The sequence below is a fragment of the Pungitius pungitius genome, chromosome 11 (genome assembly GCF_949316345.1).
Source record: "Pungitius pungitius chromosome 11, fPunPun2.1, whole genome shotgun sequence".
Lineage (NCBI taxonomy): Eukaryota > Metazoa > Chordata > Actinopteri > Perciformes > Gasterosteidae > Pungitius > Pungitius pungitius.
Window position 1 is genome coordinate 3,476,062 of NC_084910.1, and position 14,937 is coordinate 3,490,998.

General features: G+C 43.9%; 1 protein-coding gene across 1 annotated transcript in view; it reads left to right on the plus strand.

Moving 5' to 3' along the window:
• Window positions 1-13,545, plus strand: part of LOC119198194 (nuclear factor of activated T-cells, cytoplasmic 1-like) — a 51,650-nt gene extending 38,105 nt beyond the window's left edge. The window contains exon 10 of the mRNA XM_037455121.2: window positions 11,371-13,545. Within this exon, the coding sequence (XP_037311018.2) occupies window positions 11,371-11,426 (56 nt within the window). The 3' untranslated portion in view covers window positions 11,427-13,545. The remainder of the gene's footprint in view (window positions 1-11,370) is intronic.
• The last annotated feature ends 1,392 nt before the right edge of the window (window positions 13,546-14,937 follow it).

Sequence of the window (14,937 nt, forward strand, 5' to 3'; positions counted from 1 at the left end):
CTCCTTCCAGACATATTGATATTGACGGGTGAAAGAAGAAGGGTGATGGCTTCTTTATTATTTATGACTAGAGGATGTGTTGTTGTTGTTTTTTTACTCTTGTTGTCACTGCTTGCATTCTCAAAGTATTTCCTGTTTGCACTTGACACAGTGAGGTATAAGTACAAGTTTGAGCTTAGCTGTTTTTATAGGCATAGGAATAACTAGTTGGTGGCTGCACAAGGATTGTACCACCTTCATCAAATCAATTCAATTCATTTTATTTTGTATAATCGTAAATTACAGACTGAATAAAAAACTTTTTATATTGGCATAGGAAAACCCCCCAAAAAAACAAAACCCTTTGATGCAGAGGAAAACTACACTTTTGGGATCAGCAATGAATTTGATTCAATTTCTTCTCATTAATATCCAAAAACATTTATTTTACTGTGCAAGTACAGTTGCAATGATTGTCACCCTTATCGGATGTTGAAGTCCCGTTGAAGCTATTTGTTTTCCTGAGTTAGGGTTAGCGTTGTGGCTGATAATAATTGATTGATTCCCTCATAAAACAAATCGTACAAAGTGCGGCACACTTGGTGAGCTTTTGATTTTGAACGCAGGTAACAGCCTGCTTAAACATTACCTCATATTGTAATATAAAGTATGGAAGTGTGGGAGTTACAATGGAAGTGCCGTAATGTAAGCCAGAGAACGCCATGACGTCTGTGCAATAGAAGAGGAATAGATTCCCAGTTAAGTGGAAGTCCTTTGGATTACCTTCGTACCCTCTGTTTCTTTTTACATCTCTTTTATCTCTGTCCCATTGGCTCAACATAAGAGCCTTTACATTCCTGGTTTTGATCACTTTTTCATTGTTCTTGAAACACATATTAAGAAATGCACTCAATTACAGACACTATTGTCTAAGATTGCTTGCAGTTAAGCAAATAATTGGGTCTAAGTGGTTACATATGACAGTGACAATGGGATCACAGTATACTACTACGGTTTTTAGCTCTTTTTAAAACCATTGGGAATATTTTTGGTTGATAAGCACAGCTAGATGAATCTGTAAGAGTCAAGTCCATTAGTTACCGCAGGGCGCTGGCTTTTATGTGTGTGCGTGCTAGCCAGAGGACCTGGTCTGGTTTCAGTCGCTCTGTCATAATATCCACAGTCACTGAGAAAGAATGTGTCTGCTGAAAAACTTCAGCTAAATAATCTAAACAAATTGGATTTCTTTTGTGTCTGCGATCTGATGCACGCTCAAATTTATGTGTGAGACTTTTGATTTTGAATGGCTTTAGTGTTTATTTTTCCCCAAATGTCAGAAATGTGTGATACAGATTTGTGAGATTTGCTACTGTAAGGATTTTATTTTTTTTCCCCCATTACTTCCCCATTGTGTAAAAGACACACACTATTGACTGTGTGTGGAAATCAAAGATAAAACGAATACCAGGGTAAAAGCCACAGGGCCTTTCTTCTCCAAACACGTTTGAATCTATTCATTCAAGTTATATTACTTCAGTTTGTCATACCTCATGTATTTCTTCCAGTTTCTCCCGACGCAGCAGTTTAGGAGCCCGGCCTCCGTGGCTCACATTCTGAGGTTTAGGAAACACGCGTTGGAAAGCCACTGAGCCGCACGGATCACAGCGGGTCAGGACTCAGACAGGGCCTGTGGCTTGGCTGGGACCTTGCTGTGTACATCTGTGATCACGGCGCTACCGCACCACGCCAGACACTCGCCTTCCTAACCCATCACAGGACAAATGTCAGCGTGGTTGACAACGCGATGACTGAGAGAGTCTCCGTCTTCCCTACCTGTGGCTCTGTGGCGGTTGTGTTTCAGCATGGTCCAAGCTCGTATCTCTAAGCTTATTTCCATTTTGGCCAGATTAGATGTAACCTCTTGTCTGCGTCAGGTGCTCACGGGGCAAAGGGGCGGTGTGGCATGCGCAAAGCTCTGAGGGTATGTTTTGATGATATGTTAAGTGTTTTTTTTAATTAGAAGAACATTCTGCAATGCCCGCAAACACTACACCACGACTGCAATTAGTATAACACACTGTTCCTGTGGAAATGTCTGATATTACTGCAATCATCAAGCACGCTTTGCAGTCACAGAAACCATAAATTAGCCTTCAATCTGGGATATTTCCTTCTAAGAAATATGAGCATATGGAAAACTCGTACAGTCGGGGGGGGAAACGTACTAAATACCCAACAAGCCGAATTCATTCACAGAAAAACAAATCTCTCCACAGGCAGGTCAGGGGTCACCATCGGCTTCTGGGCAACATCCCTGAAGCTTGCAGGGTGTCTTGCTTTTTGGACACTTTAACATAAAACCCACACTGCAATTTCAGTGTTTTGTATTTCGGGGGTTGCAAATACCTGTGGCACCAGTAAACAGGAGCGGGACCCCGTCCCAGACCACTTAATAACAGCCCCTCATCTGAAATCTGTTAGCTCAGTGAAATAGTACTCTGTCCCGACGGATGTCAACAGAGAAGTCTGATCCAGCCGGTGGGGTTGGGGAAAGCCGTCGGATTTTCCAATTCTTGGCAGAGTTTGTCTAGATACCACAGAAAAAAGAGGGTGGGTGAGCGAGTGAGTCATAAAGAGGGGAGAGGAGGGGGAGGGGGGGACGTGCAGAAGGGAAATACAGATGCAGATAAAAAATTTGAAGGACTGAGGGTCCCGGGGCAATAAACTCAATGCACATGTGCACTGTTTTGGAGTTGCAGACCTTTGACAAATTGTTGTAAGCAGTGGCAGGTCAACGTAAAGTGCAACCGTGACATTGGTGAACGTGTCGGAAGTGACAATCATGGCATTTTCAATCCAACTCTTTCCTGGGTTCTTTTCAGCGTGATGTCGGTAAGTCACGGGCCTCAAATGGAGGATCAGCCCCCCCCAGTCATGAGATGTACTTTAGTGTTTTAAGCTTTTGCGGATTGAAAAAAAATGTCCTCACCCTCAGGAATATTCGGCGAGCATGAAGAGAATCAGGTCAGACATCAGAATAAAGGAGAAACAGACACGCAGACGGGCTAAAAGAAATAGGGGAAAATCTGCGATGGAAGAAAGTAACACGCGACGTTGGTGATTTTCCCCCTGGCTGCTTTCACAGCTCAAACGCTAAAAGTCAATGAAAGACAAACAAAGAAAAAGTTAAAGATCACATTTCCTCTCCAACCGGTGGCAGTGCAGAGACTTTACGCCAGGGTTTACTTCAGGGGAGGGAATGATCATAACCACTGAACTGTAAGTGTCCTACTGTTGACACATGACCCACGGCGGTTGTAAACACCAACGGGTCCCCTGACTCGTCTGATTGTACTCAGCTGAGCTCAGATCCTCTAAAAAAAACAACGCGCTAACAAACAGGGAAACCCTTTTGCGCTCAGTAAGCCTTTTTTTTTATTGTGGTAAATATTGTGAGATTAACTGATGAAAGGCTAGAGAGGCACAAAGCAAACCTCCGTATTAATGCATTTAACTCCAAAACAGGCCTAGAGGCTTTTAACCAACCTCTGTGCTCTATTTAGCACTGAAATATGGCGCTTTATTTTAGCTGACCTTACTTAGCATTTCAAAGCAATTCATGAAAAGTAATAAACTGTTGACATGACTTTGACATAACGTCTATCGGCAGATATTTACTCATCAGACATTTTTTCTGTGTTGCACGTCTGTTTTTTTTTAAATATACAGGAAACTTGAACACTCAAGCGTTATACATTGTGAGCAGAAGTGTCATGAACGTTTTAATGAAACCAGCTAGATTTACTACTTCATAGAGAAACATATTTTCTCTTTGACCTGGCTCTTATCTCTGTGACAGGCATTTATTTGGCACCCAAAGCCCCAGCGACTGAAAAAGCTGTGCGATTCGAACAGAAGCAGGTGAAAAATGCAGTTGTATGATTTAGAGGTGACGGCGAACGTGTCTGCCTCACCTACAATCCCCAGAAGGAGTAGCCCCCTTCCTTGAAAACTGTACAATTTTTCCAGGTGGATTAAAGTTCTTCTCTGCGAAAAAAACAAACGCGGTATCGATGAAAAGGAGGTACGGGTAACATTAGCCGAGATCGCCTTTGTATACCTCCAGGCTGATCCACTTGAATTGATCCACGCTGTGCCCCGAGGTCGGCTTCTCTTCTCCGCGTTGGGATCTTCGCGCCCATCCGAAGCTTTAAGTTCAGCTTGAAGGTCAGCAGACAGAGTGTTAATCAGATCACACTCCGCCTGGGTTCGGAGCGCTGCAGCTCAGCGGGGATGTTGGATGGAGAGGTGCTTTCTTAAGATTTACCTACCTCTAGTATACTTTGTAGTGCAATAAAAGCAATAAAGCTTGCACTTTTAACCCTTTTGGACATGCCGAGCACAGTTTCTCGGCGTTTGGACAAAAGAAAACAATTCCGCGCAAACCCGAGTATAACAACTGACTACAGGTGATTTAAGGAAGCTCAATACAACGGCGTGTATAAATCACATATCGTATGCAAGTGCGCAGCAAAATTTGCTCTAAGGCGGCTGCAGCCCACTGAAGTGTGATTGCTTCAATATGTTCATATTATTTTCCTCGGGTTCCAATTTTGAAACCAGTGAAATCTGGAGCCGTCCGCCTCGGCCTCCGCGGGAGCATGCGTTTCTAATTCTGAATCAATCACCTCGACTTTATCAGATGGCTGGTTATTTTACCATAGCCCCATCAGTAATGAGCCGTGGAAAAGAGCTTTAATCTCTTCTTTCATATCGCAATTGCAAAAATGTCTGTTTCACTCGGCTTGGTGTGTTTTCAGGCTTTTACACAGTTATGCCTCACTAGTTGTGTGGAACTGAATGTCAGAAGCTTTGATTGTAGAGCTCTGCTGTGCCAGTGCTCCACGGCACCTAAAACAACCAAACTGAAGCGTGTAATCAAAGTCACTGAGTGGGCAGTGCTGTCTTGTCCGTTTAGTAAGTAGTAGGTATATACTCCTGCGGCAGTACACTTACGGCAGCTAGTGTGCTTGATCAATAGTTCCCAGCCTGGGGGTCAGAACCCACGACATATATAAAAGTTCACAAGATTAATAAAAAAACATATCAGTTTCTTAAACTAAAAGAAGTTAATTGTTAATATGTATGTTTTGTTTTGTTCTGCCATCGCACTGTGAAAGCGGCGGCACAGTGATTAGAGAAAAAGCCAGTGATGAGGGCACTGGAGAGCAGCTCCAACCATGTAAACACCTCCCCCTCATCCTCCCAGGAGACCGGCCTCGAGCGAGCACACCCGTGGCCTCCCGGGCCCGGGAGGAAGTGAGAGGAGGAGGAGGAGGAGGAGGAGGAGGAGAGGGAAGTGGCAGGCTCACAAAGAGAGACAGAGTGAGGTGAGATAGGGAGAGGCACAGCAGACCCATGCGAGATCAAAGACAAAGGTTGCGCACTGCTGTGGCCAAAATAAGCACACCAGTGGTGGGGCTCGCCGTAAAAGTTGTTGTCTCTGGGTTTCTAATTCGGGATTCTGCCGCTTGACGGTTCTCGAGCACCGGATAGCGGCGTTTCCAGTGGCTGCTTTAGTGTTTTTGAGCGATTCTAATCTGGACTGGGCACACAGTTTATTCCTCCAGGCTCAGGCCATTCGCTTCAGGCAACATGTCCGACTCTGCTGTCAACTACAAAGCATGAAATTCTCTGTAAAGAGAGGCACATTAGAGCGCAGTTCGCCTCTGAGTCTCCACATGACGCTCGGAGTGTGCCATTGGTATTTCTCCATGCTGCTTCATGTCTCATCCAACTGAGCCAGGGGCCCTTGACTAAAAACAGCAGCAGACATATTGATTGGACATCTCCTCAGTGACATCAGAACACAAAAGAAAAGGTTTGTAAAACTCCTCTTTTGGAATCCCTGCTCTGCAAGACTTTGAGAAAAGATGGGAAAAGGGAAGAGAAACCGACATTTTGGGCGTCACCATCTTGTTTTTTTGGAACCAGAATGGAAACCAGCGGGTGGAGCTTAAAACAACCAAAACGCCGTCAACAGCGTGGTCGCAACCTGTCGATGACAAGATAGTCCCGCCCTCAAGCATACCCTGCTATATGGTTTATTGTACTCCAAATTGGACCATAGTTTACTAGGACTAGAAACTGGCAAATAAGGACTATATACAAATATTTACAATGTTTTATGAAGTAATAAATCAAGTAATGAGTAGGCTCCAAAATGCTTTTTGCAACCTCAAGAGTCGCTTTACCAAATTAACAACAGTTTCCATGACTGCACAGCGGCGTCTGCAGGTATCCTTTTTATTCTACCGTACATACCACCCAAAATCCACCTCCAGCAACAAGGCCTCTGTGGTGAGGACAATCCTACATCCCACATTTCATGGCATCGTTGTTCACAGTGTGTGGAGAGATGATCGGCTGCAGCCCGGGGCACAGCTGTGTTTTCACAGTACCACACGGCTGCTGTGGAGCATTTGTAAAACCTCAGCTCGCGGAGTGAATTCTCGCTTTGTTTTCAAAACAAACTGCGGCCGTGCAGCCCTATCTCTTCTTTTTTTTTTTTTTTTTGTCGTCGTCTTCTTCATCTTCTTCTCCAGCATCTCTCTTATGTCATTTGAGGAGACTGAGTGGTTCCACATGGGAAAGCCCGGGGCTTCACACATCCGCCATCCTAGCTGTAGGGATGAAATATGCCGTCTGTACATATCATCACATCATTAGGCCCAAAGGGATCCCTCCGATGGATTACAAGCTGTCTACCTGCGAGGCTCAGATGAATTTATGAAGCACTTCATCACGATGAAGTATTAGTGGAACGCTCTGTCTCTTTCCATTTGGGTTTATCTGTGGGGAATACCGATTGTGTCTCCCTCCATTTTGCTCCTTCTGTCGCAGTCCCTCCATCCGTATTTTCCCTTTTCCGCCTGTGTCATTCATGTGTGTCCTGACCTTTGACCCCTCCCTATTTTTGACGCTGCTGGGTATCGGCCCCGAGATAAGTGACGTTGTCTGAGCCCCTCTCCCTGCATCCAGTAGCTTGAGTCGTGCGTGGGAGGCAGCAAATTGTCCATTAAGTGTTTCTGCTGAGGCCAAGAGAAGATTTGATATAGTGGGGAAACAAAAGTAATATGTACTAGGAAATTCAATTGTCTCTCTCCAAGCAAGGTTTGGGCTTCAGTTTAACTTCCCCTACCAAATCACATGAAAGCAGTTCAGATTTCCTTTTGCTCTCCAAAATATGATCCCAGTATTTATCTGTGTTTGTGTAAAAGAGCCTTTGTGACTCAGACTTGTTTCCTCCTATGATGCAGTGAGCGCCACAATAGACGGAAAGTGACCTCCGCTTTCTCACAAACCCGATGTGCTACCACGGGGGGGGGGGGGGTACGAGTGAGCATTGGAAACATTTCCCTTTGGCTACAGTGTGAAGGTCTTTGACCCTCGCACAGCTGCCGTCTACTCATGTGGTGAAAGTGAGAGAAGCTCAGGAAGGTGCCTCCAGCTACTTTGGCATCAAGAGACTCCATGCGAGAATCCGAGTCCCTTGCAGGAAGCCTCCATTACAAACTGGAGTTCAGAGGTCATGTTTTTGCTGGTCAGCTGAGGGAGGCCAGGGGAAGGTGAAGTCACTCGCGCTCTCTCTCTCTCTCTCTCTCTCTCCCTCTCTCTCTCTCCAGGTCATTGCCAGTCAGCCCTGATTTGGCCGAAGGAGATTGTGTTACGCAGGAACCTCGGGGCGGCTCTCAGGCCTCGAGGCTCTGCTTCTCTCCCGACCACATAGGGCATCCTCTGTGCTCGGAGGAAGCCCGGCTGTTATCGAACCCCAATGCACAGCACTCTCCTCTAACAATGCTAACTGAATCCCCAGTGCAGGTCCGGTTCACTCTGAACTCTCAGAGTAGACAAATGAGGTCACAGCGCCCATGCTTGGATTACTGCGTACAAAGGCGGCCAAACTTCTATAAACGCTGTAACTTTTGGTTTGTAATGCCAGTGAAAAATACGGTCTGCAATTCATCTCTGACAATTAGCACGGCGTCGAATGAACCCCCATCGTCCACAACGGTGAGACCACTGTGTTGGCTCTTCGTCACGAAAAAGCCAAGCCTACTTTTTGGACCTTTTCTTTATTCCACAGTTCATTGCATGTGTTTTAGCATCTTGAAAAACACACCTTAGTGGAGTTCCCTGCTTGTATTGTGTCTTTCCTCAAGCACCTGTAGCTGCACGCCCACACCTCATGCAGCCCGTTGCGGTGTTATTTTAAAGCTGTGCTATTTTTGGGTCAGAGCTCAGTCGGCTCCTTCTTATTATGTTCTGTCAAATACAACCTGCCTCGTTGCACAGTAGACGGGTTCATAACAGTGGAGCCGCACTGCGTTTTTTTGGAGTCACCGTTGATGCAGAGCGCTTGTTTTAGCGACGTCGACGTTCATTCGGCCTTGAAGCCGCGCTGGCTGCGAGCCACTACCTGGAAACCCCTGGTAGGCCTTCACAAAGGAGCTGTATTGTCCATTCTTCAACATTGTTGGCATCAGTGTAAATCTGAGTCATATTTCTGTGTCCCGCTCACACCTGCCTTTAAATAAATCTCACGGCCACCTGGCCGTAGCTCTGCGCCCTGACAGGTCTGGACTGCAGTTCGCTGGTGGCTCTGGCACTACGGCTAATAGAGGATTTCACTCTTTTTTAACTAAGACTAGCAGGCTGGGTTTTTTTCTTTTCTTTTCTTTTTTTTTTACAGCAATGGAATATTTGGGGTTTAATTTTCCACTGCTCTTGTTTAGTCATGAAATGGTATCCTCCCAGTTACAGCTTTCCATTATTAACCTGGGCAAATGGAAAAATAAAAAAAAAAAATTTAAAAAGGTTTCCAATGCTGTCGAGAAAGATAAAGATAAGCTACAAAAAGCTAATTTATGTACACGTCTGACAGCAAACATATTATTGGATTAAATAGCATACCGTTCTTTATTGAAATAGCACAAATGATCATCAGTAATGTTTTTAACATTGCAACTAGCTTCACACAGCCTAGTTTACAGAGCACATCATTCATTTTTGGAGCCAGTGTCCTCCTTGGACTAAATGTTCCCCACTATGTTCTCATTCATTTCCTGCATGTTTGTGGTTATCTGGTCCTTTCATGGACAGTAAAACAACAAGTTTGACTTAAATGGAAAAGCAGGAATATATTCATTGGCATTAACATTAAAAAAATAATGACATGATTCAATAAAAATTAAATGTTTTCAATTTCTTTTTTTTGCAAACTAAATTGAATTTATTTGGGTGGCCGTCATCGAAAACGACCTGTTCCTTTGAATGCTTGTTCACATGCATTCAAAGGAAATACCTGCTTTTCTTTGCACACTCCGTTTCCTCAACTGTTCTTGACAATTTCTCAGTTTCTGAGAAGTTGGTGCAAATAAAAAGTGAGCTACCCTTTTGAACAGCTATAAATAGCAGCTTGGTGTTGTCTTGTGGTAAAACAGTTGGCCACATCCTGCTTCTGAGATTTTCACACTGCTGACAGAGTGCATACACGGAGACCATAGTTTCATCTTTCTTCTCGGTTTATCTCTTGTCTCTTCGGAATGGAACATCATTGAGCATGCCGATGGAAAATATTAGTTGATGACACATAACAAAATAACACCTCAGTTTAAGTGGGGGCGCAGGAGACGTCACTATTTTTTTTGTTTACAATGAACGAAAAGAGGAAAGAGAGTACATTTGTGGCTCTCTGCCACGGGGCTGTTGGGTTTTCCCTTCTTCATAAACTACCTGGAGCAGTTTTCTCACCCCGAGCGCAGCGACATTTAAGTTTGATCCTCTAATTTTCACATCGTGTCCTGCGATGGCAGAGCTAAAAATAGACTCAGCGTGTAAATGCACGTTTGGCCTGGAGGGCAATACAGTTGAAAACACCCAGCAGTGTTGGCACAGGTGGGATTTTCCAATGGGAGTTCCTCCTGTTTATGGAGGTTAGTCCCTAGCAATCTGTTTGTTTGAGGGGGCGGAGAGGGGGCGGGGGGGGGGGGGGGGGGGTGCTACATAAAGCAGGGCTTGCTACTGTACGTTTCTGGCCTACCTCTTTAAAAAAGAAAATGCAATCTGTGAACCATTGTTTATTGGGTTATTGAATTCATCCTTGGTAATGTGGGCATTACACCATATGGCATGTGGCATGTGGCATCGTACCGATAGCAATTTACAGCATTGAGACGTTTGCGCATTAAAAAGGCCTCCCCTTGTGTTGGCATTGATCAGTGCAGATGTTTTATGCCAATTGCCAAACAGTATCTAGTGATAACGAACGGCAGGCATGAGTGGGTGGACTTCCTGTCTCGGCTCCTCGCTGCGGATCCGTGTTTCACCAGACTCCGTCTCTGTCACTCCCTCTCTCTCTCTCTCTCTCTCTCCCCGTGTCTACATTGGCCCACTTTATCTCGGCGAGCTTTATGAGACTGAGGGGCTTGTTGTTTGCGTTGAGCTGCAGTGCTCGGGGTCCTCGCCATCTTCACAGCCACTTCCCTCTGTTTTGCCAAAGAACACAGAGCAGATAAAGGCAGCGGACAGATCTGTGTCTGCCCGACTGTGGGAAAGTGGCGGGCACAGGAACTAAGTGCAGGAAAGACGAGATGGTGACTTCAAAACAGAGATGTGTGTACGGGGGAGATAGGAGTTTTAAAAAGGCTGGTAACCACGGCGATGTGTTTGGTTCGCAGCTGCTATTTTTCAACTCGACGTCATCGACGCCAGGTATTGGGTGCAGCATTGGTTGGTTGCAAGCACGAGTGTAACATCCGTTTTCAGGGTTCTCCTGTAATTAAGAAATGAATAAATGCCGTATTTGATGGGATTTAATTAGTTCGAGGCAACATTTCAAGTCCCTTTGAGCTTTAGGCGAAGGCCCTTTGCTTGGTCCTACATGGGCGGGGATTAAAACCGACAACCCTGTGTCCTGCAAAGTTAAATATTGTAAGTCGCTTTGGATGAAAGCGACAGCTAAATCACATGTAACGTAATTCCACGATACCAAACTGTATTCTCATTTGACCTTATTCTCTTTGGTAACATTATTTAATTAAGTCACACACGTGATTTCCAATAAGCCAATGTCATACATCGGTTTCACGTGTCTCCTGTGTGAAAGTCCTGTATTAGTTTGAACTATTCAGGCCCTCGATCCCCTCACACCCCGACATCCGCCGAGCACAATAGAAACAGATTTTTGACACATCAAAAAATAAGATCCATAACCAGCACACCAGCATGAAACTGACAAGCTTCTTGTTGTAAGCCTTACTGGTGTTTTGGGATGAAAAGACATGTAACGTAAAAGGTTGATAACAATTTGCAACTTTTTTCTCTCCACAGTTAACGAGATCATCAGGAACGACCTCTCCAGCATCTCTGTGCACACTCATGCATAGATGTCCAGAGGTCTTCAGCAGCAGCACACACACACACACACACTCAAACAGCTGCGGCATCAACACGTAGAGGACCAAAAAAACTAGAGATCCAGATGAAGAAGAATACGTTTTTGTCCATGGTTCTCCCACCTGACCATCACCCCCCCGTCAGCTCAAAGTCACGCTGCAGACTCACAATGACAACCACTGGCAAGCTCTATTTCAACAAACAGATGAATGTTAAATTTCCAAAAGCGGAAGTTAAAATCAGGGGCAACGTATACGACTACACTTGCCTTAACTTGTAGCAGATGTTGTTTCGCGGACCAAACAGCTCAATGAGACTGAAATACTTCTATCGTTGACAAATGACAATCTTCATTTTGAGTGTGATCTGTAAGTTAATGAATGGACAAGATAGACAATGGATGTCATGCTTCATCATTTTGGTTCATTTGTTTGTGCAGTCCGTCCGCTACAACCGAATTTGTGCCTTACAGCAGTGAAATCGACGGAAGACAACAGCGGCCGTGACTCAAATGGTTTTTATATGACTTTTTTTGCATCATTTCAATGATTTGTTTACAGGGAAACAGAATAAGAGGCTGGAAATCATGTAGGGAATCTGTGAATAGACTAGAAATGAATTTTGTCTCGCTTCCTCGTCAATATCACATTGTTCATCTATACTAAATGTTATTGTATGATATTCTTTTGTATAAACATGTGTTTGGAAATGTACTCATGTATGCCTTATGCTTATATCATGCAGTTTGCTATTTAGTTGACCTTTTTTTATTCCATTTTTCTTTCCCTTGTATGACTATGTACCATTTCTTCCCCCCTGCATTATGCTTTTCACCTTAGTGCCTTTTTTTGTCTTTTTTTTTTGCCTCCCACTTAGACCATGACATGGTCATGCGCAGACAATCAGAGAAAAATATAGTAACATATCCTATGTCAGCAGTACCTGGTTACACAGGCTTATCGAGGCAGGTATCAGAGGATTCGTTTCCCCCAGCTATGAGATAATTAAACAACGGTATGCTTACCTGCTGAATTTAGATGAGGACGCTCGGGGACAATATAGATATTTGTATGTAACTCTTCTGCGCTGTAAGTTTGCATGTAAATAAGCACAGGGATCATCTAAGCGTGCGGCAGGCTCAGTTTTACTCGTCATTCAGTCGATTCCACTGAGGAGTTGGCAGGACTGTTACTCACAGCTGGCAATAATTGATGTGCTTTAACCAAAGGATTTTATCTTTGGTGATATTATTGTCCACATTTCCTTTTTCTGTCGAAGACTTTTAGCACAGAGTGGTTCCCCGTACAAAAAACTAAAACATTATGCACTTTACCGTAAAAAAACAGAGCAGGTTTCCTTGCATCCAGACCAAATATTTTTGATTGATTTCCACTGCTGGGAACATACTTTTAGACTTCTTTCACACAGCTGCAGTCTTTTTTTTCCATGATACCTGCCACTTGGAGCATGCAAAGAGTACTTACGCTGGGGATCATTTAACTTACAGTATAGCTTCCTAATACATTTCCAGATATTTAGTGTAATAGCATGAATAAACTGTATGAATAAGGTGTCTCTTTTGTGCCTTACTCTCTTTCTTGAAGATAGTTGCAACTCTATAATGCTATTCTCATAGGCGCAAGGTGAAACATCTTTCTCTTTATTATGAAATATTTATGAAATATGAAATGTGTTTTAAGTGCATTTAACGTGTTCTCAACAATGAATTAATAAATGGCATAATGGTGACCCATACATTATCGAAGTTCTCAATCCCTTTGTTGTATACACATATATGAGCAAGTTAAAGCCTTTTTCTTTCTTCTGCTAAAAGTAAATATGTTTGAATGTTTGGATTATATTTTTTGCAGAAACTTAAATGTGTTTGAGATAGTACATTTTGTTTAAACAAATAGTAAATAAATTGGAAATGGATTCAGTATTTTTCCTGAAAAAGCATTATCTGACTATTTACGGCCCATATGGTTATGCTTTACTTTTAAGGCCTTCACTTTAACTTGGCTGTGTGATTTTATTGTGTTATATGGCTTGACCTTAGTAAACCTCTGACTGTTCCAACCTGTACCTAAATCTCTAATAAAGCCTGAAATGGAGACATTTCGACATTGACAAGAGGAGGGAAAAACTTATTTTTTTTTCAGGGTGGACAAACACAAAAATCACTTATCACTTATGAATTTTCACATGTAATCATCTATTTTACTTTATTACCATCACAATTGCTACAACAAAGTTGCAGACATTCTGTGTTTCACATCTCACAATCTCTTCCTGCGGGATTTCCAGCAGAGACGGCCCTTAAATCCATCAACAGATGGCATTTGGCCTTCCACCTTTGACTCAAAGTGAAATACAAACACACTTACCACTGTACTTTAGCAGGATGAAGTGCAACAAGCTGGGGATCTGCCAAGTACAAGCAGAGGCCTGTGTGTTTTCCGGTGAGTATTGTTAGCGGTGGGCACTTGTGAGTGAAACAGCACCGCGCCGCGGGATCTCTGCCGCGCCGCCGTGTATCGGTTCTCCGGACTTTTTCCGTTCCGGCCAAGTTAGGAGGCGCCCATCGCCATAGTGACAGAAGGCAGGCCTAGGCGGTGCTCCCCTGCACGACCGTGGTGAGCCCGAAATAGCCCCACTATTTGCAGACGTGGTCACGCCCCTTTTTCCTGGCACTCCGGTCCTTCGTGCCTTGGCGTGGCGCCGTACCCTCTGACACAGTGGAGAGGTGACTCCGGGCCGTAAGTTGCAGCTGCGGTACGTTCGACGGGATGGGAACTCACCTGCGAATATCATGCTCTTCAAGTCTCTCAATCTCCCGCAGTCTGCTGGGATAAAGACTTCCCTTTAGTAATACAACTACAAATATAAAATACAAAAGGGATCACTTTTGACTTTCATTGCAACTGTACTGAAACGCTATGTGTTTATTATTAGTGAGCTATTGGTGCTGATTGTGTTAACACTGGGCTTTCAACCAACTCCAATGTACAGCCATCCGTGTCAGTATTAGATGCTCAGAGCAACTAAAGTATCAGAAAGATTGAAGAGTCCTCTAATTGAATGCGTCATGCAAACCCAGGTCGACACGTGGGTACGTTTTAGCACGTAATGCACATGACTTTATGTTGCTCTATAAACCTACTCACCTTAAACCGAAAAACACAGTGATTTGTATAACCCAACTAAGTGGTTTAAACCCCCACTATTTCAAAAAATAAACCACGTGTAAATAGTGCCCTTTGGCATCAAGACACTACGCTAACCGCTGCTTACGGTTCTATCCAAGAGGCAAAATATGACGAGTAGGGATGAGATCACATCGTTGGGAGTGTAGCTGTTTCACTTTTGATTCTATTACGCTGAGCTCGGCAAAGCGTCTCCACTCTGAAGCTTCAAATTGAATGGACGCATCGAAACGTTGTGTTATTCTTTTAATTAAAACTTTTGGCAAGAGGGCATAAACATGTCTGTTTCCTTCAA